The sequence below is a fragment of the Sinocyclocheilus anshuiensis genome, unplaced genomic scaffold (genome assembly GCF_001515605.1).
Source record: "Sinocyclocheilus anshuiensis isolate Anshui unplaced genomic scaffold, SAMN03320099.WGS_v1.1 scaffold72, whole genome shotgun sequence".
NCBI classification, from domain to species: domain Eukaryota; kingdom Metazoa; phylum Chordata; class Actinopteri; order Cypriniformes; family Cyprinidae; genus Sinocyclocheilus; species Sinocyclocheilus anshuiensis.
Genome location: NW_015554073.1, coordinates 697502 through 725307, shown reverse-complemented (window position 1 = coordinate 725307; position 27806 = coordinate 697502). Strand labels below are relative to the sequence as shown.

Here is a 27806-nt window from a genome sequence, read left to right as displayed (position 1 = left end):
GGCGTGGCAGAGTCTTAACTTTGATAAAGAATATCTCTTTGGTTTTGAGACTTTAGTCTTTGCAACTTCAGGGATCTTATCTATGCACAATCAGCTTGTAACACTCCAAAGAGAAAGGAAAACTTGAAATCGCATCATATGACCCCTTTAAAAACAGTTTTCAGGATTCTTTAATAAATAGAAAGTTCGAAAGAACAACATTTATTAATAGAAATACTTTATACCATTATTAATGTCTTTACTGTTACTTTTGATCACTTTAATGCATCCTTGCTGAATAAAGGTATTATTTTCTTTTTTTTTTTAATTACTGACCCAAAACCTTAAAATATGTGTTTGTTTTTGAGCATATACTACAATAATTGCAGACATTCTTTCCTTTAGGTGTCTGAAGAGCTACAGCTGGCTGTGGCTCATCACGTGCAGACTCTGGTGAAGTCAGAAAGAAACAGGCAGATCATGTGTGAGTTTGGTCTGCTGTCCACACTGCTGACTCACTGCAGACATATCCTCATCGACAATTCCCATTCGCTACATCTGCCCATAGTACGGATCCTTGAGAAACTCGCATCTCAGTCCATGGATCACAAGTGCCTCAGGTCAGCATAAGCAGATGCCAATGCATTCCTCATGACAAATGTTGAATATATGATATGATGAATGTAGGTTTACATATTTTGTATGCCATTACAATAGTGTGCTTTATCTTAGGCGGTTCCTGTGTCTTGGGGATCCTCTGATGTGCAGTGGAGAAAATCGGCTTTCTGTCTCTTGTGAAGAGGCCAACAACAACACAAGTATAGTTCCTCCGAATCCTCACAGACTTCCTTTTTGGATTACTTCCTGTTTTATGAAAAAAATTTGATCATATTGTTACATCTTTTGATTGAAGAGACTGTTTAGATTTTCACAATTTTCTGTTACCTATTGCAGACCAGACAAAAAATTCTGAAGAGGATAACAGGAAATCCTTAAAAAAGGCAATGAAAAGAAGTTTCAGTCTACTGAAAACATCTTCAGACAGTGGGACGGTAGTTCCTCTTCATAGAATCATAAGTCTTGTCTCTATCACATCGCCACGGAGCTTTCAGCCACACAAAGTCTCCAGTTCCCCTTCCTTTGTGGAGTTTGACATGACAGACAGTGGCTATGGGTATGTGTTTGCAGATATCCTCTGAAATTAATCGGTTTAGAACAATACAGATTTGTTTTAAGCAGCTTTAAAGCGGTGGTTGTCATCCAGGGGCAAAGGGCCACTGGGGCCTGCAAACTTGACAACACAGTGACAACACAGGATGCCTTCAGATTATTTAAATGAATAACAATTGATATTCATATTATTTTTTTTATATTTAATCCAATACATTAATTATACATAAGTAAGAAAGTTAACTGAAATCTCATTTTCCTCTTCAAGAACTATTGGTCTTATATAACATACTCTTATTGAAACTTCTGGAATCACAAAATGATTGTGCTTAATTCATACTGTATATTGACCCTCTAAGTTTCTGTTAATATAAATTTTCTTTGTATATTATGTTGGGCAATAGTTAAGAACCATTATTTTAGTAAATAAAATTATTGAACATAGTGGTGAATTAAACTGAAAAAAGAAAAGTTGAATGGCACACGTTTTGGACCAGAGGTTAAATTTACCAGAGGTTAAATCATTGCCAAATGTAAGACTGGAAGTAGAGTTACTGAAATATTAATTAAGCCTTAGTTATTATGCTAAATGACCACTAACAATTTTGTCTCCACAGATGTCTGTTTCTGCCATCACTTGCCACAGTAAAAGGTGTCAGTGCAGATTTTATCTCTACAGGAGGCTTGGGCACTGGTAAGAAAATCTGTAGAATTACATTGTTGCATAAAATAATCTGAGATTCAAATGGAAACCCCATCTAAAACATGAGACATAAAATTATTCTTTTGGTATGAAAATCTAATATACTAATAAACTAATAAAATATTGGTTCCAAATTGATTTATCGCATCAGAAAGATCCCATTTACTCATTTACGCATTTATAATATACAGATCCTGTTCTTCTTATATAATCTCCTCTTGTTTATCTCTTCAGACTGCAGAGGCTTCCCTCCTTCAGCCGGCCTGTCTTTCTCCTGCTGGTTTATGATCTGTAGGTTCAGCTCAGCCTGCGAATCCCACCCTGTGCGTCTGCTCACGGTAGTGCGCCACATGTCTCGTGCTGAGCAGCAGTTCAGCTGCCTGTCTGTCAGTATCTCTGCCACCGACGGCTGCTTGGTGATCTCCACTGAGGAGGAACCTTATCAGTTCTTAGGTGAAAATCTTCACTTCAGATTACCTTTTATTTACACCTTTAGTTTAGGCATGTATTATTTACAGTATTTATTTTATTCTACAGACATGATGGAGCCAGACGAGCAGACTCCCAGCACGCTACCATCCTCAGTGCGGTTCAAATGTTCCAAACAGCTGATACCAGGCCAATGGCACCATCTTTGTCTGGTTATGGCCAAAGGAATCAAGAAGAGCTGTTTAGCCACTGTTTATCTGAATGCAACAGCAATTGGAAAAGCAAAGGTTTGTGCAGGAATTTATATTAAGGATAGTTTTGAATGACATACTGTAAACTACTGTTCAACAGTTTGGGGTCGGAAAGATTTTTTCAGTGTTTAACAAAAAAGTCCCTTATGCTCAACAAGGCTGCATTCATTTGATCAAAAATATAGTAATAGTAATATTGTAAAATTGTGACATTTAAAAAAATTTTTTTTTTTAATATATTATTAATATATTTTAAATATTAAAGCCAAGGTCATGGGTTCAATTCCCAGGCAATGAAGAACCTGAAAAATGTGTACCTTGAATGCAGTTTAAGTTGCTTTGAAAAAAAGCTTCTGCCGAAATGAATAAATGTTAGTCAGCATTAATTGACAAAATCAGTCTCTGTTGCTCTTTTTGCAGATCAAATACATTCAGCCGTTTCCCGGTCAGTCCATATCAATGGATCCCTCTGCAGTCATTGATGTGTGTGGGATTATTGGGACTCCATCTCTATGGAAACAGCATGCGGCTCTGGTCTGGCGGGTTGGTCCTACGTACTTCTTTGAAGAAGTTTTGAGTTCTGATCAGGTGGAGACTATTTATGGGCAAGGCACCAAATACATTGGCAACTACCTTGCTCTCAATGCCCAAGGTGAGAAAGTTTGCTTTTCTCTGTCCAAAAACAGTTCTGAATTTGATGGAAATCTGTATTCACACAAGTACATGTGCTAATTAGGAGGCGAGACAGATGTTGCAGTGTCCCAAATTAGGATGGTCTCCCAAGAGAGGATTTCCTTTGCCATAAACATGACAGTTTCTACCATCACTACAGTAGTAGATATTAGAGACCAGTACAACGAGGTGGACTGTCGCCTTATAGCCAAAGAGGTGCTTTCATTTTCCTTTTTTGTTCATGGATTGAATTATTTTGATTGTTAAATCATGAGTTACTCTTCTATTATTTTTTTTTTATCACAGATGGGGATCACATCACGTGATAATTGTACTCCTGTCTTCCTGGCTCATAACATCAGTCAGCACCTTAGTGGAGCTGCTCGGACAATTGGGGCAGTCCTGGTTGGTTGTTTTGGTAAAAAGTCTACTAGCTACTTCTCTAAAGTGCTTGCTGTATGACAAGATTGCAGCATTTTTGTTTTCGTAGTGAACCTTTAATTTAAAAGCTGATTTTACACCTTGATTTCCAGGTGTAAGGACGTTCAAGTCATACAGTGCTGCAAGTAGCTTCCAGTTCATTGGTGGACCTGCTGCCATTCTGAGTTTGGTGGCAATGGCCTCAGATGACAGCTCCTTGTATGCTGCTGTCAAAGTTCTGCTCTCTGTTTTAGAGACAAATCCTGTGATGCAGCAGGAGATGAAACTAACTAATGGCTATAAGGTAGTGCTGTCAAATAATGTAAGTTAAGACTTGAAGTATAACGAATCCAAGCTGCAGATTTGATTTGTTTTGTGTTTTCAGCTCTTGTCCTTCCTGCTGAAGATGAAGTCTCAGCTGATCAGCAGCAGGATTTTCCAGCTCATTATGGCCATAGTGGGCACAATGGAGCTGGGCATTGTCGCTGTTCGCATTCCAAACATCACTGCCTTCCAGGACATCCTCTGTGACTTTGAGGTAAGTTTTAGATTGGTATGGTATGTTTCTTCATAGCTACAATATTTTTCTGCTCTGGTGAGTGAAATAGCATTCTGAAAGGCTTTAAATGAATATTAATAGAGCTGTTCAGTCATGACGTCAGTTTGTAGACTAACCCGGGAGGCTAACTTGCTGGCTGCCACTAACTACAAAGCGAATCTAGTCATGGCTAAGTCTATATTTAGTGACAACATTCTTCAAATACTTGGAGTGTTGTTGTGAAGGTTAAAAGCCACTGCAAATCTAATAAGATGGCACATAGAAATTCACTTTTAAGAGCTGCAGGATGACTGCACGGACAAGTTTATTTTATGTTCTGTTTCTAGTTTTCCTTTCAGTTATTGAATATGTGGACTAGCCTGTATAAAAATAGTGCTACCAGTACTTTCTGCATGCAAAACAAGGAAGCAAGTGTATGTGCTTGATGAATGATGTGCAATTAAATGAACAGTTTCTTAATATAGAAACGTTTTTAGCAAGGTACACTATTATTTAAATTGGGGCCTGTAAGATTTTATGATTTTTCAAAAACTTCTGAATTCTTTAATTAATAGAAAGTTCAAAAGAACAGCATTTATTTGAAATATAAGTATTTTGTAACCTTATAACGGTCTTTATCTTCACTTTTGTTTTTGGTCAATTTCATGTGTCCTTTCTAAATACAATTAAATTTGTTAAAAAAAAAAAAAAATCTTACTGACCATAAACTTTTTAATGGTAGTGTACAATTTTAAAGCACACAGCAGTTGCAAAAGTCATGTTTGAGATGTGACTGCACAATTAATGTTGTATATCAAAAAAGGGGAAAGTCTCTTTAAGTAATGTTAACTACAGACCTTATTTTAAAGCCATTCTAAAAACTCATAGGAAAATTCAGAGGGAACTCTGAAGCTAATTTTGTTTTCTCTTGTTTTGCAAGATGTGAAATTTCAAAAGTATTGTCATTTCTTCAAGTTTCTTGTTTCTTTTTCCTGTAGATGTGGCAGAATGCTCCAGAAAATCTTGACGTTTGTGTTTTAAATCATTTTGTTGATATCCTAAAGTCATCGAGGTACGCTGTAGGCTACTGATGTCACGTTGTTGTGATTTTATGTTTAGTGTGTGGCATAAAGTGATGTGAAACATATGGCTCACTTCCTGTTTTTCAATCATGCAACCATGCCAGTGCTGTTTGCTGTGGATACATGTTTCTGATTGTGAGTTTGTTTCCAGTGGGAGTCAGAAGAATGCTGAAGTCATGCATAGACTCAACATGATGAGCAAACTCCTGTTCCTGCTGCATGATACCAGTGTGACCCGCAGGAAGGTGTCAGTCATCTGCACCATCATCAAATCCCTCCTCGAGGAACATTTCAACGCCACAGACATCAAGAGGCATGTTTGTTAACTTTTATAGGCTCTTTTAAATTGAAAATTTTGTTGCATTATTGATTATCAATTTTGGGAAAATCACTAAAGATTTAAGACATGGAATTAATAATGATAATTCACTCAGTGTGATTTCTTGACATTCCTGTTTGTTCAATCAGGCTTGGACTCTTCTTAGTTCATAGTCTTTTGCCTCCGACTTTGAACGAGAAAAGCACTTTCTCTGATTTGGATTTTGATGATCAATCACAAGGTACAAATTTTTGCAATAAACATTCACTTGTTCATGATTTTAGATATGTATGTGCTCTGCTGCAAAATCTTAAAACTTTTGAGTGAAGCTCACTTTTTGTACTTTTTTTACACTCTTTGTGGCTCTAGGCTGGAGTCAGACTCCTGGGAGGTCAGTTTGGATCAGGAACCAGTTGCTCTCTATGCTGTCTTCTCTAATCATCTCAAACACTTCAAGCATGTGAGTCAAGTTTAGCAATGTAACAACACAAAGTCTTGCACTCTTTTTATCCTTGTTTCTATGAACCCACTGACAAATAATTTAATCCTGTGTTCTAAATATGTTTTTTAAGTGACAGTAAACAGGAAGAGGTATTCTTCGCATTGGGATCCGATTGGTTCCTCCTGCTCTTACAGGGCCACATCCACACCAGTACAGTGCTGCTGGTGCTCACACTGCTTACTCATTTCCTATCATATCCAAACATCCTTGCCAAGTTCAGAGAGGGTGTGTCACCAGGAACATTAGTGGAGACCATGGAGATGCCCACCAATATCACAGGTAATTCCAGATGAAATTTCAAAAAGTACCGTCATTGTGATTGCTTGTGATTGGTATATACAGCACTGCAACAATTTACAATAATGTACAAAAATAGATTTTTATTTATTTTAGATCATTTGAAGTCTCGCTCATGGTCGTTTGAATGTTTGAGCTGTATCTGTCCGGGGTTTGAAGTTCTGCAGAAGCTTCTTGTCAACCACATCCACCTGCCTCAAGTTTATGGAGCTATCGCTGCACTGCTTATAGGAAAATCTGATTTCCAGGTTCCTGCGGGGCAGGTAGAGGTCACATTGCCTAATTGTCTGATATGCCATATTGTATCGGCATGTATAGTTCATGGTTGTGATGAATTATGAGAAAGTTTATACTATGCTTTGTTTTTTGGATGGCAGGTGGATGTTGACATGATGCTTCAGAGTTTGATTGACAGCTGCAGTGTTGGATCTGAGGGCGTACAACTATGTGCAGATGCTGCTTGTGTTCTTTTAGAGTTGGTTAAAGTTATCATTACTAAGGTAAGTGTGTCTAAATTGCTAAATTTATTGGCATAACATGATATATATGATATATTTTTATTAGAATGGCTAAAGTCTACACACACTGTGCGATTTTTAGGATCGTACTTGTCAGACTGTACGAACATGATGATCATGTCACATTGTGGGATCTCAGTTGTCATTAATGTCAGACTGTATAACAGTCAAGACGCATTGGGTGCGCGCGAGAAAACTTGTCTGTAGTTCAACCCGTACACGTTCAGTGACTGCGAGCTGCATTGCACATGGGGCTGAAATGTTGGCTATCATGAAAAGTATATGAACGGCAGCAATACCGGCATATTTATGAAGAATAGTGTAAGCAGCACTACACACCCACATGAAATCAGCGGTGCAACCGGTGTTTATCATAGCAAAGGCAACATGATATGAATTCCGTGAGCGGAGGACGGGAGTGCCGGAGTTTATGGCAGTTAGAAGAATTCTCTAGCATTAATTCTGATCATGGCTTGTCTTGAAAAACGGAGAGTTTGATGTTCGTCGTAGAAGTCACACTGCAGGACTGTGCGCCAAATCTTCTGACACTGCCAGAATTTCGTCTGAGGTAAAATTTGATCGCAATGGCCATTAATCAGCTGTCGGTGAACATATAAAACCAGCGATCAAAGACTACAGATTTTGGCCTAGGATTATAGGAATCTTTTAGGATTTTCAAAATTTGTCTCAGACGGCCAAATCGTGGCTAAAATCGCACAGTGTGAGCCGGGCTTAAGTTAAAAACCTTTTAATTCTAGTTGAAGCACTCTTTGTCCTTGTCTTATGTTTTTGCTGCATGTCTGTGTACTTTTTTACTTTTGGTTTTACTGCTCTTTGTTTTTCATTATTGGTGTTTTTAGTCATTTTATTATAAATCACATTGGTCAACTCTGGTTGTAGTAAATAGTGCAATATAAATAACATTGCCATTGCCATTGCCATATACTTTTACAGATAACATTCAGATTTTATAGCAGTTGGAATTGGAAAGCATTTAAAGCATAATAAGGGATTACACCACCTAGTGCTCAAAAAAGGCAATAGACAGACAGTTGCATGTCTGCTGGATGTAATCTTGTACATATTCTTTAAGAGGCAGTTAGCATGATTACAGTCACTTATTGGAAACAGTTTGCATAATCCAGTTACATACAGGTGCTATCTGTGTCGCCACAGTCATTGATGCAAGACCAGTAAAACCAGCTTTCCTCAGGTTGTGTATTTGTATTACTCTAAAAAGCCTGTAACAGGAAGTGCAGATGGCTGGGAAGTTCATTACCCGGGTAGTGTGATGCAGTTTCTCTGCCTGGTGAACAGTTTGTTTCTTCAAGATCCTCTCTGGACCTCCCCTGATTTCCTTAGTTCACTGGCCAGTGCTGTTTTCCCCTTTGAAACCCCAGAGGTGAGACTTTTGGGGACTGTACCTTTTTCTGTGCAATTTAAAAATATACCTAAGAGACATTTTTTTGCCTCATAGGCAAGCAGTTTACAGAAGTGATATTCTGCTTCTCATACAGAGCTCTACAGGTGTCCAGGGTATCAAAGAAAGTGGCGAAGTAGTGGGGGAGCCCCCCTTGCTCCACCCATCCCACCCAGGCAGGAAGCAGGTGTGTGACTTCATCCGCATCCTCTTGATGGACAGCCTCATTAACATTCCTGTCAAAGATGGTTTTCATCCTTTAATACAACTGCTAGAGGTAAGGGATAAAAAATATTAAAATGTAATAATTCAAACAATTTTTTTTACAATATTGTCTGTCTATAATTCATTAAGTATACATTCTATATACATTAATGTTGTTAATACTAATAACAATACTAAATAATATCATAACATAAAGAAATTACAATAATAATTTACTTAATATTATTTATGAATTATAATGTATTTATTTTTTATTTTAATAATAATAATTATAATGTACACTATACTATATTAATAATAAAAGGTACTGCTATTGCAATGCAGTCACATCTGAGCTGTTAAACCAGCATCTGATGTTGTGTATAATATTTTTCCTCCATAAGGTGCCACTCTTTGCTCAGTTTTGACGATGAGATGCACATTACAGCTCACTGGGGGATGATATCTAGCAGTTTATACAGTCAAGCCAGTAGTGCTTTTGTGGACTATAGTGAAGACCTTTTATCCCCAGAAATATTTTAACATTCTGAATGTTTTGTGTTTAGTTTTCCCCGGATGGTGTCTGTCAAGAGCAAAGGCAGAGCTTTCAGACTGAACTCCTGGAGTTTGTGATGGACATCATCCACATGACAGGACAAGAAAAGGGCCAGTCTACTCACGTGACCAGAGATGGTAAAATATATCACATATAAAACTTCTTTAAATTAATTTGTTGAATGTCAGAAATTGATTCGATCTTTTTGGATGAAATAAGCAGGGTTTTAAGGATGCTTTTATACCACTCACATGTCCCGCTATATTCTCCCCTAGATCCATCCAGGACCAAGCAGGAAGGAAAAACTGCTGTTTTGGTTGAGAATGTGGCATTCTTCAGTAAAATGCTAGTGGAAAAACTCTACTCTGGAATGTTTGTGGTGGAACCAGAGAACCTCCTGGTCTTCATGGCTGAACAGATAGCAGTGGTGAGTTTATCTTCTAATTTCTCCAATATACTGTATTACTGTTTCAAGCCCAGACAAATCCATATTTACACTGCATGTTTATATTGACATCAGGCACTGGAGAGAGGTCATGGTCATCGGGAAATAACGGTCGGCGTTCTGTACAAAAACTTGAACCGAGCCCTACTTTACTTCCTGTCTCGATCCAGACAGACTCCAGCTGAGCAGGAACTCATTATTCAAACAATTCGCGTGTTACAGCAGCACTGGGATGTGATCATGGCAACATACAATGCCAATGTCCACTTCATCAGCTGTCTCATGCACTGCCTCGTCCTTATCCGCTCTGGCAGGTGGGTTTCATTGTTAGTGATAGTGGCACTTTTCACTAACAGGTTACACTTTGTTGTCCTATTTATTTATTTATTTTTAATTATTAAAAAGCACAAATCCAACATATCATTGGTTATTTTATGAAAAATGATTTGCAACTCTAAAATTATTATTATTTGTATTAATAAATAAATAAAATCAAGTGTTTAACATTAGTTAGACTGTATGTTTTCCAATATTTTAATAGCAGGATTGCAAAATCTCATATGAAGATAACATAACATCTTGTTTAATATAATTATGTATAATATAATAAATATTATTCAACATTTTCCTAAATTCTAACTTGCTGAATAAGAAAAAAATGATTTGAAAAAAAAATTCTGCCTTTTAGCTTTCTTGAAGGGTTTGGCTGTGAAGTCCATAAAAAACCCACAAGAAACATCTGGAGGCATATTTTCCCACACAAGAACAGCCAGGTGATGTCGCAGACCAAAGTTACAGATTCAGCAGAAGGTCTGTTTTTATTTTTTATACTGTATATATTTACTTATTTATTTATTTTTCCTGTCTGCCAGGCACACAAGTAAAATGAAATGTTTTGAATATGGTTGTGATCCTTCTAGTGGAGTCAGAGCTGATGCTGCTTGTGGAAAGCACCTGGAATAGAGTCATGCGGGAGCGAAGACAGGCGCTAGAGGAGGCCTATAAAATTGACCTGTCTGCTAAGCCGGGCAGCAAGGAGGGCCAGGTTTCTATGGGTGATGTGAGCCCTCTGTGGGAGGAGACGGCCATGAAAGCTTGGCAGCTCTTTATAGGTCAGTCACTGCTTGTGTGTCAACATTTGAGATTCCTGTCAGGCATCTTATTTTGATAAACTTGCTTTAGATTCAGTTATATTTGACTGACATAAGAGAGGAGATTTGAGGTGGATATTAGTAATATACTGTATATTGCAAAATTAAAAGATGATTTTCATATTTTAACATTTTTCTTTCAGACTCTCAGAAGAAAAAAGCAAATAATGGTCACCAGAAGAGGGCAGGACTTCTCAGCAGTGCGTTGCAATCTGTGCAGAAGAGGTTTGGGAAGGATACAGTCGGCACTTCTGAGGTAGGACAGCCTAGTTGTTTCTAACACATTTTCTGTTATATTCCAGTGCCTTGATGCGATGCGTGTCTAGAACCACTTTGCTGAGTGTACTGTACTCTATGAATGATATTATGGAAGTGATTGATTTAGTCAGTGAGAATTCCTTCACAGGTGCCCTCACACCATCCCAATGTCACTGTAACCGGAAGCCACCACCTACCCCGTGGCACTGTCTCAATCCTGTCTCTAAATCAATTTGGATTATTACAGCTGAGTACACCTCAGTGGGCAATGTAATTGATATTTGTTAATTTTTTCCATGGGAACACTCACTAGAACATTTCGTTTGCTGTTGAAGGTTAAAGACGCTGTTATTGTTGTTTTTCCCCCCCGAAACGCGGCCCACATCATTAGTTCCCACCGCTGAAGACATCGCCATCTGGAAAAGGATGCACAGAGATATTACTCAGGCACAAGGGCATGAAATTGCTGTTTCTTTGCAACTGCTGCTATCTCCATCTCCGCCTCAGAAACAGGGGCGGTAATTATAGGCAGTCCCGATCCGATGAAAACATTCATTTTGTGTTACTCTGTATCATATCAGCTTGTGACAGCCTATCAGCTGTCTTGATGAATTGTCCTCCTCAGAAACGTGCTGCTTGAAAATTGCTGAGAGTTTTGTGGATTTTGAATTTCTCCTGGAAATTCGTCATAAACACATCATGAGGTGCACACTTTACTTTAGCTCTTTCAAGTTTTGATAGAAAGTTAACTTTAGCTCATGGAAGAAAATTCAGTTGAGAAAGATTTAGCTAAATGATTTGCTGTCTTTGTAATGTTTGGTCCAAATGCAGAAAATTCCATATAGACAGTATTCATACTGCTTCATTTAAATATTTTGAATATGAAACTTTCCCCAGCTATTTTATGAAAATGTGAATAATGTGCAACAAGATAAGACTTTAGAATGGGATTTTACTTAATTTTTTCTCATATATGTTCGTATTGTTATTTGAAATGTAAATTGTTCACATATTACACAGTTTGCACCTAATGAGGAGCAAGTTGTCACTTTTTTTCTTTTTCTTTTTTTTAAAGTCATATTTATATGGCCCTTGCAATGTACACTTTCTTCTAATTTCACTTGATAGTAGTAGTACCGTGAAAAATAATTAGGAATATTAGTTTTACTCATAATATTAGTATCTCATTTCTCCCTGCATAGAGGAAAACCTAAGTAAAAAGTGGCCTTAAAAAAAGCCATTTTTCACAGGTTAATTGTCTTTTTAATTGATGATGTTGACTATAGTTATTTGTTACTATTTCATCATTTCTGTCTAATGGGAGCTAAATCAATTTCAGCATTTTAAAACGTTTATTTAGCACACACAGTGTAATCCAGTTGCCAGTACACCAGAGAATTTACCCTTACAGAACGGCACAGGGCAAACTTTCCTCTGGATTAGGGCTGCACGATTAATCGCATGCGATATTTAACGCGCATTTTATCAGTAAAGCCGGTTCTGTAATCAGCGGTAATTCTCCATCACCTGCGTGCTTTCACATTGAGCAGCATTAACTACACAGAGCCGTTGTTCACTAACGAGCTTCGCTAAACCACGTTCATATTCGCGCGATTTTTTGCGCTGCTCATCAGTCTTTCTGACAAGATGCGCGTTAAATATCGCATGCGATTAATCGTGCAGCCCTACTCTGGATTCATTTCAGATACATGCTACAGACTAATTATATCTTCATAATGGAAAGATAATTAACATAGCTAATTATCAAGTTAAGTTTATTACACATTCACCAACAGCCTAAAATGAAGCTGACATTATGTTATGTTATCATCAAAGGTAGTCTTTTTCTGTGGAAAGTAATTAAAATGGAAATCAGTGTGATGTTAACTGCAGAGGGGATGCTGTTTAATGTGGCGCGCATACAAGGCCAATAAGTTTGCTGTTTGGGTAAATGGAGTAATTAATGCTATATATTACTTATGATTCTCTAAATAAAAGAATATGATTAGGTAATGATTCAGTGTTTATCAGTCAACACAGGGCCGTAATTACTCCTGTGAACTCCTTTGTAACACTTCTTAATCCCGCCATCCATTTAGCACACACAAATGCACAATTTTCTTTTTTTCTAGTTTTATAACTTGTCACTGTTGTTCTTTCTAAGTACCAAAATTGCATTTTTCCTGAATTTTTGTTGGATTTTCTCATTTTGCTATTGCATACAAAGCAGCGATGGGTATGTAGGTGAAACAAGTAGACTGAGTTACTAAGTAAAACTACAAAATAAATAATTGTATTGCAATCCTAATGTAATAATATTTTTTTTTAGATTTTTTGAAATGTTGTTTTCCTGTTTACCTGCAGAAATTCTTTTTGCAGTGTGCCTATAAAAAGTATTCAGCCCTTTGGAAATTTTCATGTTTTTTTTTATTTTACAACAGATGGTTTAATTTGCTGTGTTTGACGCTAATAACAGGAAAAATTATTTAATGTCAAAATTAAATTTCTACAAATTGGTCAAAATGTATTGTTCATAACTATTCATCGACCTCAAGTATGCATTTAGTAGATGCGCCAAAAAGATTGTGATTTAAAAAACAAAACATAAAATGGTCAGAGATGATTTTTAGAAAACATTTTCATGCAGTTACACCTTTTGCTAATTTTAGATTTATCTTGTGCCTTCATAATTCATATTTGTCTCAGTTTGAGCTATAGCAATGCTGGATTCAGTACTCTTATGGTTCACCTCTAGTCTCTGAACTGCAGTCAGTGTGGCTGTTGGGCCGGCTCCGAGAGGACACCACTGTGATGATTGGCTTAATGAGCCTTTAAGTAAATCTGGATATGAGCAGGTCGGTGGTGAAGTACACAGGCTTCCTGAAGGGCTAATGCCTATCAGTACAATAAATCAGCAGGACACAGAGCATGGCGCAGGGCCAGCAGCCACCTCACACTGCGCTTATATTATACTTTAAGTTAATTAGAGCACACTGAGGACTATTGGAGACAGCTTTATTGTATGGTTAAATAGCCACTAGCTTGTTTTTCCCACATGAATGCAATTTGCGAAATGTTATTGTAACTGTGTGCAAACCTAATAGCTACAGAAGACCGTTTACATACATATAACCGTCTGCTTATTCACCTTCATAATGTACCTTAATGTGTGCGCGTCACTTCGTGTGTGTTTGTTTCCATTAGGGGTTCGTCTTAGACATGGAAGCACACTGGCAAACTTGTGAGACCATATTTGACAGCATGCTGAGGAGTCACGCACAGGTTTGTTTATTTTTTAACCATTAATACCTATAATGCTGTGCCCCAGGAATCCAACAAAAAATGTCATTGATTTGCTTTTGTGTTTTGTGTAGATGATGCATAGTGAGAATGATCGTATGGCCATTCAGTGGCTAAGAATAGAGGAAGACTTGCTTAGAGAGAGAGGTCTCTTCGGCCCTGGTCCAGGAGTCTTCCTTAAACGAGGCTGGGTGCAGAACACTGCAGAGGGGCGCAACCGAACACGATCCCGAATTCGCAGAAAGCAGCTACGTCGATCCAAAAGGGTGAGCTATTATCACTGTACATTAAAAAAACAAAATTCTGGCTGAAGAATATTGATAGCATAATATTCTGAGCTTTAAATAAAATAAAGATGCATGTTTTATTTATTATTATTATTGCTTTTAAACTATTTTCAATCACTGTTGAAAAATTTTAAATGCAGGTTTTAGTTTTATTCTATTCATTTTAATTTATAACAATAAATATACAAAATTTTTCATTTGTCTTCTTTATCAATGTCAGTTCTATTCTGTTAAAAAAAATTTTTTAAATAGATGCCAACACTGACTTCAGGCCTCATTCAGAAGCATTTTGTCGAAGAAAGCAAAAGAGCCACAGAAGTTATTGAGGCTGATTCAGGTATCACACTTTTCTTGTCAATTTTATGATCAGTGTTGTAACATGCTTTGTATTGTACAGCTACAGCTTTATCTGCATATTTCTTTAAAAGTACATATTTTATGTGTGTCCCAGACCCCAGGATCCTCTGCGAGGCAAGCCGGGAGGTTGAGGAGGAGCACGGTTTAGACTGTCAGCATTTGACCTTTTTCCCTGTCTTGAATGAGGCCTCACCACTGCCCGATGATTTCTCAGAGCAGTGCATGGATACTCAACTCATACTGAAGGAGCTGGAACCCACCGAAGAGGTGAGAGTGACCCATATTCACCCGGAGCCACATTCCTTTGGTACAGAAAACACATTCTCGTGCGGACAGCTGTAGTGTGTGTGTGTGTGTGTGTGTGCTGAGCCTGACAGTGCTCTTCAGCATTAACAGGGCTGAGAGTGGCTGACAGAAGTATTAATAAGGAACAGTAGGGGGTGATGTCTGCTGTCTTGTATTCATTCAGTCGGTTGTGTGTCCTGCTGTGCTGCGTGTCAGTCGAATTGCCCTCTCCATACTTATTAATATAGAAATGCACACACTTAACGCAGCCTACGCCTCAATTCCAGAGGCAATGTGATGACTGTAATTTACAGGCACCATATCTACAGAGGCTTAGCTTTTCATTATTGCTCAAACAGGAAATAACTTCAAAGATTCAGTATTATGTGTTGTTAATTATTGCATTTATATGGAGCCGAGGTGTGGCGGCTGGTGCTCAAGTGGGCAATGTGAGTTCGAATCCAGCTTATATAATTTCCCAATCCTCCTCTTACCCAGAATTTGTTGTACTTCCTCAACTATTACTATTAATACTTAATTACTTATAATATATAAACAGCATATTTTACTTAAATATATACATGCATGTGTTTGTATTTATATATACATAATAAATATACACAGTACACACTCATATATTATGTAAACAAAAACTTTTATTTTGGATGCGATTAATCGTTTGACAGCACTAATTATTATTATTATTATTTTACCATTATTATTATTATTACTAATAATAAAAATAGGGTTCAAAATACATTTTTTAACCCTTCAATTGCCAAACCACACACAAAGATATGTGGCATCTATATAATAATAATAATAACAATAATTATAATTGTTGTTGTTGTAATTATTATATAGGTGCCCCACAATATCTGTGTGTGTGGTTTAGCAGGTGAAGGGTTCAAAAAAGTTAATTTGTTTATAAATATCCAAATTTTCCACCCCTTTTTATGTATAATATCATTTCAGTGAAGAAATAAGAATAGTAGGCATTTAAATAATCATTAACTTACTACCTTTGGTTTCAGTCATGGCCATAGTTTGTGACAGAAATGATGGATGGTGCATATGTAATATTTTTTTGACGTGAACTATCACCGAGCACTCTTAAAAACATTCTCTAGCAAGGTGTAATATGTCATTGTTGTAAATCCCCAAGACCAGACAGAATGAGGACTGACTCAGGTCAAGGCTGATTCTGTTTTATAGCTCCGTTTGAAACCAAAACCCCACCAGGTGGACCATATATTTGAACAGGGCCTTAATCAATTAGCGTGTTGCTATTGTTGCTGTGTCATTGATTAATTCTGGTAATAAACAGTGGGGCCCTCTCTCTGCGCCGGAGAGGGGGCGCTTGCATGGAGAGGAGGCTCTGATTTGATTTGTATTAATTGTGGAGCGGCTGGCAGTACGGCTGGACCCCATATGTTTTGGGGACGCGGATCCCCGGAGCCCAGAGTCGTGGTGACTCAGGGCTGAGGCCAGGTGCAGCTGCTTGGTGTGAAATGAAGGGAGACAATACAATTAGCCGTGCATAATCGAGAGGTTTCGTGCGAACTCCGCCTGCGGAAGATTGGCCCTGTTTCACAAACACCCCATCCATTCAGCATCTTGCCTTTTTCTCCCTTTAATTTTTGTCTCTCCACCGTGTTGTTTAGATAATGAAGTGGTAACAGTGATCAATCAAGACCGGGGTGGCGCTTCTTTGACACGTTAGCCCCAGGGCACAATTCAGAAGGCAGGCTGCAGTGACAGTTCGTACAACTGTTGAAAACTTGGCTTGACATTGTGTTTACTCATTCATTGAATTTGGCAGCATGTAAAACAAATTACAGCTTTATTTTAAACAGTTGAATGCACTATACGGATTCCTGTATGAGCTACTTGATACCCATGCTGTCTGCTGTAATGTGTTCATACCTCAGGTCAAAGCCAAACACTGCGTGGTGGTCGTCAGTGGTTACGTGCTGACCGAAGGAGTGCTGTTGTTTGGCAAAGCTGACCTCTACGTATGCGAGGGCTTCACGTTGACCTCCACAGGAGATGTGTGCTGTAGAATTCATCATCAGACCAAGTAAAGCTACTGTTTTCTCTCTGCATAACTCTCTACTCATACACTACTGTTCAAACGTTTGGGGTTGGTGAGATTTTTTAAATGTTTTTGAAAGAGGTCACTTATGCTCACTAAGGTTGCATTTATTTATTTGATCATAAATACAGTAAAAACTAAAATTGTGAAATATTATTATAATTAAAAAACGGATTATTTTAATGCATTATAAAAGGTAATGTATTTCTGTGATTGGAGAGCTGAATTTTCAATATTTTATTTTAAGCTTTTCACATTTTAGAGAACAAAGAAAGCTGAATTTTCAACAGCCATTACTAAAGTGTTCAGGGACACATGATCCTTCAGAAATTATTCCAGTATGCTGATTTGGTGCTCAAGAAATATTTATTAATAAGGCAGGTTCTGTTTGATATTTTCGTGTAAACCATGATATACTTTTTTCACATTTCTTTTATAAACAGAAAGTTCAAAAGAACAGCATTTGTTTGAAATGGAAATACTTTGTAACATTATAAACATCTTTACTGTCACTTTTGATCAATTTAATACACCCTTGCTCAAAGCATTAATTAATTTAACAAAAAATCTTAATGAGAAACTTGGTAGTGTGTATTTATTTATTGAAAAACTTTTAAACAGTAGTGTATATTTATTTTTATAAGACTTTTAGACACATTTAAAATTTCTCATTTATTTTCAAGTTGGAAATAAGGTTTTGAAGTTTTAAATATTTAATTGTGTATATAATTATGTGATAATTAGTTATTTTATTATAAAAAGACCGTAAAGGAGGTAAAGATAACATTAAGTTTACTGAGATGGAACAGATTTGTTTTATTTTTTTTATATAGATTTAACAGCATCTTAAATGTTCTGTACTTATTATAGTGTGAGAGACTCATATATTTGCAACATGATGAATAAAGAGAAAAACTCAGCGAGTCCAAACTGCAAACGCTGGTCATATGATGACATCAAAGAGGCCATTTTCATGCGCTTTCTGCTTGAGGTGAGATTCACAGAGCCCATAGTCATTTCATTTTTTAAATTCATATATTTGATATTTAACTCTATTTTTTCTATTCTGTTCTATTTGTTTATCATGTTTGTTAGTTTCATTGTTATTTATATTCTTGATGACACTAGGACAACGCTCTGGAGATATTCTTAAAAAACGGAACTTCAGTTTTCCTGGTATTCTTCAACAATGACCACGTCAACGCATATAAAAGGTAAAACGAGAAAGTGCTTGTGCTTCAGGCAGGCAAAGAACTGTGTGTGAGGTGGCACAGACTAAATTGATTTATCTTTATTTTTTTTCTCTCTTTGTCCTTCTTTCTAGGCTGTGCGCCGTGGTCTCCTCATTAAAGGGAAGGGGAGAGACTGTACTTAATGTGAGGTGAGTGTCAAAAGCATCTGCCTGATCTCGCAGACAGCTGCCATTTCAGTTAGAGAGACTGTGATGCTTTTATATTGAAACAGACAGAGTTTTGTGGTTTCAAAGTTTCCAGAAAACACATTCTCTTATGTGTGCGGTTAACTATTGACAGGCAGACTCTCAATCCCCTAAACAATATCCTGGCACTACACTGAAACTTCAATTACTGCATCTTCAGCACTTCCTACCAATTAAAACGGCCTCAGTAACTTTTCGCAGTCAATACAGCTCACAATTTTATAGGTGTTAATTGTCTGCAAGGGTGCCATAAGCTTACTACCTATTCGTTATTTCAGATGTTGTTTTGGTTCAAATTATCATTCCTTAACTCACCATTTCAATTTCTGCTCAATTTAGTTTTATCATGTTTAGTTCCCCTGATTTTTAACATGATGAAGAGGGAATGGACTTAATATTGATTGTTTCCCATCGGCTTCAAAGCCAAAGTTGTTTTTTCCACTGTAAGAAATACACAGTAATTTGATGCATATATTTTTTAATGATACTATACAGATTACAGATCCAGGAACCCCTTGGTTGATAGAGAGATTAATGTATATACATATTTAAATATTTGTTGTTGATGTGCAAATTCATGTATTTGTACATTTTAATTCTATAGAAAACGTTTTATTTGGGAGGCACAATGAAACGGTTAGCTTAACTTTAACCTCATAACTTTAGCCTTAGTTGAAGTTAACTTTGTCGTAGTTTTGTATGACACAAATTTAAAAAATTTTCCCCATGAAAATGAGCTTGAGATCCAACAATATTTGGTGGACCTCCTGCAAAACCTGCAGTTTAGTTCCTAAAAGTACAGGAGGAGATTTAAATGTTGAGTCATTATGTATAGTGTTATGTATAAAGGTTATTCATAAAAGACAATGTGTTGGTATCTCCGACAGGTCTGGCTTGTCCTTTTTGAAAACTCGGAGGTGAGCTAGTAGTCTGCTGCCGCCAGTTTTCTTAATTACCTCGAGCTACAGAGTTTGGCGAGATCAGCCCTGAAAAATTATTCTTTCTTTGCAACCTCTCAAGCAGCTTTTTCCTTCTGCACCTCTCTAGACAAGGATGGCACAAATCTCCCTCTCTCACCAAAAACAGATTTCCCATTGTCTTTACGGAGTCAGAGTCTTTGCCGTCTCGCTGTTTGTAGGAAACAGGGTTGCGTTTAGTGTTCAGCTTCATCAGGTTGGGCAACACGTTTAAGCATTCTGGTATCTGTGTGAACAAGTTATCAAAAAGTCCCAGCTATGTCAGGTTTGTCAGGGTGGCCAAGGTGGGAGGAAGGGCATTTAGACGATTCATACCCAAGTTGAGAACCTGGAGGTTTCTCAGACTTCCTATTTCAGGCGATAAACCAGCAGAGTCCAGATTGTTGTTACAGAGGTTGAGGTAGAGCAGAGATCCCAGGAGTCCAATGCTTTCGGGCAGTTGTTCGGGCAGTTGTTTCGGGCAGTCTAACCAACGCAGTCCAGTGAGCTGGCCAATGAATTCTGGGATTATTTTCAGTTTGTTTCGGCTCAGGTCAAGTTCCTCTATGTTTCTTAACTTTAGAAGGCATTTGGGAAACGTGGCGATTCCTACGTTGCTCAGATCAAGTCGGAGTTTGCCATCTGGAGTTACTCTGAGTGCATTTTTAGCCATTTTCAATGTGATCTTCGTACCTTTGGCTCCGCCTGCTCTCTTTCCTTTAGCCATGGAGCTGTATAGACACAGATTAATGTTTAAGCGCTTCTGAAGCATCAATTTGATTAAGTCTTTACTCAAGTCATGTAATTATTATCTCAGGACCTCGTAGCTTTAAACATGTATGACTTAATGACGGGACAGTTTAGTTGTTTGCATAGGGAAAGAGGTTTCATGTATGCCCGCAGGCAATATCGGGGGGCGCGGAAGTGTCGGGCCATTTGGGGAATGAGAGGGGTGTAATGTTTACAACCGACTCACTCACCCAACTCACCCTAAAGGGATCTTTTAGGATAATGTCGTTCTCTAATTAAGGCTAATACTAGATAACAGTGGATACAGCGAGCGCCCAACACATATTCTGGGAAAAGAGTTTGTGTTCCGTCTGATTGATCCGGGGCGGCGCTAGCAGTCCGTGTGACTGTGTGGAGAGAGTCAAATCAGTACTTTGATAAATGACACTGGAAAGAGATTTAAACTCGTTCCCTTCATATCTTCCCATTAAAAAGGAGGAGTGGCTGCATTGTAAGCCCTTTGGCGACTCATTAATCACATTGGTAGATGGGCTAATACGGTTCATCCTGTTTCTATTAGACCTTTTGTTTTTGAATCCGTTGCATCCGAGAGGTGCAATTACAGAGAGCTGACCATCGGCATGATCCATCTTCATGTTGTTTGTGATTCGCTGATTCTGAACCCCTCCAAACGGAGAGAAAATTGGATGGTATTGCTATTTTCGTGACATATGAAATATAATAGATGCCGTGACTACATGATTTAAGACCAAAATATACTTTCTAAGGGAAAGAGGTTTCATGTATGCCCGCAGGCAATATCGGGGGGCGCGGAAGTGTCGGGCCATTTGGGGAATGAGAGGGGTGTAATGTTTACAACCGACTCACTCACCCAACTCACCCTAAAGGGATCTTTTAGGATAATGTCGTTCTCTAATTAAGGCTAATACTAGATAACAGTGGATACAGCGAGCGCCCAACACATATTCTGGGAAAAGAGTTTGTGTTCCGTCTGATTGATCCGGGGCGGCGCTAGCAGTCCGTGTGACTGTGTGGAGAGAGTCAAATCAGTACTTTGATAAATGACACTGGAAAGAGATTTAAACTCGTTCCCTTCATATCTTCCCATTAAAAAGGAGGAGTGGCTGCATTGTAAGCCCTTTGGCGACTCATTAATCACATTGGTAGATGGGCTAATACGGTTCATCCTGTTTCTATTAGACCTTTTGTTTTTGAATCCGTTGCATCCGAGAGGTGCAATTACAGAGAGCTGACCATCGGCATGATCCATCTTCATGTTGTTTGTGATTCGCTGATTCTGAACCCCTCCAAACGGAGAGAAAATTGGATGGTATTGCTATTTTCGTGACATATGAAATATAATAGATGCCGTGACTACATGATTTAAGACCAAAATATACTTTCTAACTGATGAATATGCTTTTTAAAATGTGAAAGAGTTTAGAGTATTCACATTTTTACCAAAATTAAAATTAATAAAAAAATATTTTTCATGTTGTACCAATGATACAACAACACTTAAATATAACTAAAACAGATTAGAGTTAATACAGTTAGACGCTCTCTCATAATTTGTCATTTTTGCTGTTTTTAAAATTTGATCCAAATGGCTAGTTGGAAATTATCATTTTTTTCTAGTTATAGAAAAAAATACATGAATACTGTGATAGATGGTTAGGCTTCAGTGTCTAACTTTGCTAGTTGTACCTCTATTTGTACTTGTATTCAACCCAACTAAATCAGTCAGTAAGCACTTTTTAAAGAATATTTATATCTTTAAACATTTATTGTTAGTGTGACTTTTATTTATTTATTTTTTGCCTATGCCTAAACATGCTTCTAGACAACTTCAGAAAGGCTAAAGGATTAAAGGTAAAAGGATTATGCAAGAGTGTGTAAAAAAACATCAGTTTGCCCCAACCAGCGATTGTTACCCAGGATTAATTTCATCTCCTTTCCGGTGTGAAGGAAGACTTAAATAAGTTTTCTTACTCACAGTTTTTAAATGAGGTCGACAACTGAATTGCTTGAGAATCAGAGGAGGATCTTCAGACTGTACTCCAAAAAGAAGCTTTGTCCTGTTTAACTTTTGTTACCAAGCAACGCTTGCGCGGGGTGCCAAGAGTTTTATTGTCCTGTGACCGGAGCACGCACAAAAGAAAGAGGAGAAAGAAGTGTTGCAGCGCTTGTGTTTGTACACTCCCTCAGATTACATTTCCAAAAAGTTCTTTCAAGTCCAGCACGTTAATAGTTTCACCCATTAGCTACGATTGAACTTTGCATTTTTCTCTCTCTCTTGCTTTCTTTTCATTTATATATGGAAATAAGTGGTGATAAATGTTTGGGAGAAAACAAGTTGGCGCATGAATGTCAAATCAGCTGTGATTTTGCATGTTTAGATGGCTTGTTGTAGGAACCGCACTTGTAATCTTTGTAATTCACTAATGTGTGTTAAAGAGAAAACTAACTTCCAAGGTAATATGTTACTGTGTGTTTATAGTTATTTTCCAAAACCTATAGATGGCACTATTTACTCCTTTAAAGGAGGGAAAGGCATGCCTGAATAAAGTCTTAACCCTTTTTTCCACAAGAATGTATGTGTTTCTTTTGGCCCTTGTGTCTGATGAAAGACGGACCCTCCTTGGTTTAAATCCATAAGCTCTTTCTATTCCTTAACCTGTTGCTATGCAACCATAGTCGTCTTGGTTCGGATGACCAGTTCAGAATTCACCGTATTCAAGGCACTTAATTCTGTAACTGCTAAGAATTACACATCTCTGTTTGCATTGCATGTTAGGTGACATTGCAGTAGATCAAACTGAGTATTTGAAAAATAAGTTATAAAATAAAATATCACAAAATGTTTTACAGTAAAATCTTTGAATAAAATTTGTCTTCAATTGTTCTTTTGTTGTGTTCATACAGAAAGACAGCAGCGGTTGAGAAGACTGCCCTAATTAAATGGCAGGTAATGTGTGAGTCTTTAACATGATTATTAACCATTATTATTTGTAATATACATCCTGCATTTACAGTGAATGGATTGAATGGCGTAATATAAATATAAGCTTTTTGAAAAGTTATTTTACATGAACCCAAATGCATATTTTTGTTTCATTTTCTTCTGTTCTTGACAGTATGTATCTTCTTTTTCCATAGAGAGGAGAAATCAGTAACTTTGAATACCTTATGCATCTAAACACGCTTGCTGGACGGACATACAATGACTTGATGCAATATCCTGTTTTTCCATGGATCATTGCTGATTATGAATCAGAGGTAAAACTAACATGCACCCAAACTTTAACTGAGCATTTTGAACTTTTGATACTGAAATGTTTTGTTTGTTTGATAATCTCATTCACCGCTTGTTAGACTCTGGATCTGTCCTGCCCTGCTACATTCAGAGATCTGTCCAAACCAATGGGAGCTCAAAATGAGAAGAGAAAAGAGAAGTTCATTCAGAGATACAATGAGGTGGAAAATAATGATGGTAAAGCATATGCACCTTTCAACAATTCTGTAACTGAGACCTAAAAACCTATTGTTCATACAGCTGAAGTTCATGGAGTTTGTCAGTTTCACCTGCAGACATGGAGGCTCTGGGTGTTTTTTTTTTCCTTTCCCAAAACGGAACAAAAAAATCTGATTCAGTTAGCCAATAGCAACTTTAAAACATAATGGCAGAATCAGGGCTGTTATTTGGAAAAAAAAAACATTCGGGGACCTGCAAGACTGAATGAAATAAAATAAATGCTTTAATTTACTTAATGTCATGATTACAGGTGATCTGTCAGCTCAGTGTCATTACTGCACACACTATTCTTCAGCCATCATAGTGGCCTCGTACCTGGTGAGGATGGAGCCTTTCTCCCAGACCTTCCTCCACCTGCAGGTAAACTTCTCACCTGTTTGACCGGGCTCAATTACATCACACTACTGTTGTTACAGGGCACGCAGTGCTACAGAAACTCCAATAAATAATGGCTCTTCTTTATCAAATAAAGCACAAAACATGTCAGAGTGACAGAACTTCTATAAAATTCAATTTTTCAAAATTAAACTTACTCGACGAAATGAGCTTCATTGTTTTTGGCCTTGTTTGGGCTTGTGTGTGCTTTTTATTTTTTCTTTCCAAAACCAAATTAGGGTATGATTTTAATATGTATGCAAATAAATTATTTTGCGTCACTTGCGTGCAAAACCACATTTCATTTTTAAAGAATATCTCATTTATACACATGGAACCAATTGATTAAAATAAAATGTCATGCATATTTGATAGCCAGTGTAACGTAATGCAAACATTAGGATAACACTTTGCAATGATATTTGCTTCACTTGAGCAGCTTTCCTCTGTACAGTAATATTCATAATCAGATTTGTGCCACTAACAGTATATTACTTTCATTCAATGAGGGCATTTGCTTTTACTGCAAATTACATAACTTCTCCAGAGATTTTCACCAGGACGTATAAACTCCCTTGAAAAATAAAAAGCCTGAATCAATTGCTTGAAAATGTCTCAAATCTAAGCAATTGTTTTTGACTATGATTCATATACACACATGGGGCCGTTGTAGTGTTCTAGGCAGCCTTGCTGATGGTGGAGCTCCCAACCTTGTGCATTAAACAAACATGTATATGATGGCATGTCTTTTTTCATCCTTTGTCATTTTTCTTTACTTCTTTGCTGTTTCTTTGCTCCAAATTGTTTTTTTCTTTTTCACCGTGCCACTTTGCTTTTAAATAACATTAGGAATGCACCCTTGCTAGAGTTTAAACTTTTGGTGGATTTAATCTTTTTTTTTTACACATATATATATATATATATAGGGCGGAACATTTGACGTTCCAGAGCGGATGTTTCACAGCATTCAGAACGAGTGGGAATCTGCATCTAAGGACAACATGAGTGATGTCAGAGAGCTCATTCCAGAACTTTTCTACCTCCCGGACTTTCTTGTCAACTCCAACCAGTTTGACTTTGGTAATATATATCAGTATTAGCACAACAATTGAATGGAAATGTAGGGGGGGTTATAGTTAAATATATTTTTTTTTATTTTATTTGTAAATGGTCCGTTTCATTAGTCATTAAATGTGTGTATTGATAATACAGGTTGCATGCAGGATGGAACTCCATTAGATGATGTGGTTTTGCCACCATGGGCCAAAGGAGACCCACAGGAGTTCATCAGAGTACACAGAGAGGTCAGTTTCTCTGGTCCATCAAACTCAAAATAGGCCTTATTGTGGGCCACCAGCATCACAATATCTAATTCTGCATTAGATGCTGCTTTACTTACTCTTAGCCTATATTGTGACAGACAAAGAGGGTCCGTGCAATCAGAGCACATACCAAGTTTCATGAAAACAAGCATAGAGTTAAAACAGTATCAGTGTCGCCGCTCCATTCATATCCAGCTAAACTTGGCGATAGTTAAATAATTTTTGCAGCTGCTTTATTTTTTGCCTTTCTTGAGATAATAAGCACTTGTTGAGTTCATCAAGGAAGCCCCATTACTCTGTTTAACGCCATTGTAATTAGAAGATAACAGGCCCAATTCAGTGCAAGTACAATATCTGCACTCTCCTATAACTCCATTACTGAAGCCTGCTGGTTATTGGAATGAATGCTTTCTTTCTCGCTACGTTATGCCTGCAAGCATATAAGGGCCAGGCTTTATCAGTTCCCAATCTACAGAGCAATATTTGTATCATTTCCAGATGGCATAAAATGAGCTATTCTGTCTGCTCGCCTTCCTTCATATGCAAATGAAGGGTAATATAGGGATCTTCCACAATTTAGTGCTTGTGACTTAGAGCTGCTTTGATTATATTTGTTATTTTAAGTGTTTTTTTGCTTTTGTATATATGTTTATGTTATGTTTGGACACTTTAGCCAATTCTAAAATACTTTAGATTTAAAGAAAAATTTTTTTTTGGAAAATGACTTAGTAACACGAAATAGGAATACAAACTTTTGGAATATAATTTTTATATCAGATTGTTTGATCTGTAATCAGTCGCCAGGATGGAATAATATCTTTTTAAAATGCATTATTGTGCCTTCTCTTTGACCTGATATTTGTAAGCACAGCTTTTCCGCCTGCACTTCTATGGAAATAAAAGTTACGGCATCACTGATAGTGTATTAGCCCCCATCCAGATCTGCTGACTGACTGAGTTTGCTCTCTCTGCAGGCTCTTGAGAGTGATTACGTGAGTGCACGCCTGCATCTTTGGATTGATCTGATCTTCGGATACAAACAGCAGGGTCCGCCTGCAGTGGAGGCCCTCAACACCTTTCACCCATATTTCTACACTGACAAACACGACAGAGCGAGCATGAAGGATCCTGTCATGAAAAGCACTGTCCTTGGCTACATCAGCAACTTTGGCCAAATGCCGAAGCAGGTACACCAGTTGAGCACACTGTTTAAAAAATATTAGCAGATCCTCTACGCCTCTTTTCAAATTTTTTAGAGAATGTTTTTGGTTGTACATACAGATACAGACAAACTGATAATAATTTTCATGTTATGTTGATAACCAATAAATTTGGTGAATATTCAAATTTGTTTACTATTTTGTCAAAAAATAAAATATAAAACAATCAAAAACTAATTATTACTATTTTTAAAGATGAACAGAAATTAAATATATAAACTCGACTGATACGATAAAAGAAAATCTCAAATAACAGCCAATAACCAATGTGGTGCCAATATATCATGCATGCCTAATCAGAATCAGAATCAGAATCAGAAGAGCTTTATTACCAAGTATGTTTACACACACAAGGAATTTGACTTGACGACAGGAGCTTCCAGTGTAGAAGAAAGTACAAACATAGTGCAGACATACATAGGAATAACACAGTAGGGATGTAATATAACACTAATATAATAAAAAAGAAAAACTGAATAATGTACTATATACAGAAATAGAAGTATAGGAAAAAATGTAATTATTTAGATAAATGTACAGATATGTTTATTAGTGTGCAGATATGTTATTTACAAAGTGTGCAGTTTAATATAAGTATAACTATGTTAGTTGTGATGGACGATGTATAATTATGAAAGATTAATTGTTCAGACTGAATATAGCCTGTGGGAAAAAACTGTTCTTGTGCCTGGCTGTTCTGGTGGTCAGTGCTCTGTAGCGCCGGCCAGAAGGCAACAGTTCGAAGAGAGAGTGGGCTGGGTGTGAGGGGTCCAAGGTGATTTTTTTAGCCCTTTTCCTCACTCTGGAGATGTAAAGATCTTGGAGGCTGGGCAGAGGGGCACCAATAATCCTCTCAGCAGTCCTGACTGTCCGTTGTAGTCTCTTGATGTCTGATTTGGTACCTGAACCAAACCAGACAGTTATGGATGAACACAGGACAGACTCAATGATAGCAGAGTAGAACTGTTTCAG

The 27806-nt window shown here is 37.4% G+C and overlaps 1 protein-coding gene across 1 annotated transcript in view; it reads left to right on the top strand.

The window, feature by feature from the left end:
* The window catches only part of LOC107668800 (WD repeat- and FYVE domain-containing protein 4-like), a 46656-nt gene that overhangs the window by 12446 nt on the left and 6404 nt on the right, over positions 1 to 27806 (top strand). The window contains exons 14-54 of the mRNA XM_016460791.1: positions 385 to 599; positions 712 to 797; positions 934 to 1153; positions 1767 to 1843; positions 2087 to 2305; positions 2390 to 2568; positions 2953 to 3184; positions 3269 to 3420; positions 3511 to 3622; positions 3738 to 3928; positions 4010 to 4162; positions 5161 to 5234; positions 5396 to 5557; positions 5713 to 5804; positions 5933 to 6023; positions 6136 to 6344; positions 6459 to 6625; positions 6740 to 6862; positions 8121 to 8282; positions 8398 to 8577; positions 9071 to 9197; positions 9336 to 9487; positions 9581 to 9819; positions 10194 to 10315; positions 10426 to 10617; positions 10800 to 10912; positions 14119 to 14196; positions 14289 to 14480; positions 14754 to 14838; positions 14953 to 15125; positions 17075 to 17223; positions 18109 to 18229; positions 18367 to 18452; positions 18563 to 18619; positions 23308 to 23350; positions 23542 to 23661; positions 23758 to 23875; positions 24168 to 24277; positions 25219 to 25372; positions 25505 to 25596; positions 26589 to 26801. Of these exons, the coding sequence (XP_016316277.1) occupies positions 385 to 599; positions 712 to 797; positions 934 to 1153; positions 1767 to 1843; positions 2087 to 2305; positions 2390 to 2568; positions 2953 to 3184; positions 3269 to 3420; positions 3511 to 3622; positions 3738 to 3928; positions 4010 to 4162; positions 5161 to 5234; positions 5396 to 5557; positions 5713 to 5804; positions 5933 to 6023; positions 6136 to 6344; positions 6459 to 6625; positions 6740 to 6862; positions 8121 to 8282; positions 8398 to 8577; positions 9071 to 9197; positions 9336 to 9487; positions 9581 to 9819; positions 10194 to 10315; positions 10426 to 10617; positions 10800 to 10912; positions 14119 to 14196; positions 14289 to 14480; positions 14754 to 14838; positions 14953 to 15125; positions 17075 to 17223; positions 18109 to 18229; positions 18367 to 18452; positions 18563 to 18619; positions 23308 to 23350; positions 23542 to 23661; positions 23758 to 23875; positions 24168 to 24277; positions 25219 to 25372; positions 25505 to 25596; positions 26589 to 26801 (5832 nt within the window). The remainder of the gene's footprint in view (positions 1 to 384; positions 600 to 711; positions 798 to 933; positions 1154 to 1766; positions 1844 to 2086; positions 2306 to 2389; positions 2569 to 2952; positions 3185 to 3268; positions 3421 to 3510; positions 3623 to 3737; positions 3929 to 4009; positions 4163 to 5160; positions 5235 to 5395; positions 5558 to 5712; positions 5805 to 5932; positions 6024 to 6135; positions 6345 to 6458; positions 6626 to 6739; positions 6863 to 8120; positions 8283 to 8397; positions 8578 to 9070; positions 9198 to 9335; positions 9488 to 9580; positions 9820 to 10193; positions 10316 to 10425; positions 10618 to 10799; positions 10913 to 14118; positions 14197 to 14288; positions 14481 to 14753; positions 14839 to 14952; positions 15126 to 17074; positions 17224 to 18108; positions 18230 to 18366; positions 18453 to 18562; positions 18620 to 23307; positions 23351 to 23541; positions 23662 to 23757; positions 23876 to 24167; positions 24278 to 25218; positions 25373 to 25504; positions 25597 to 26588; positions 26802 to 27806) is intronic.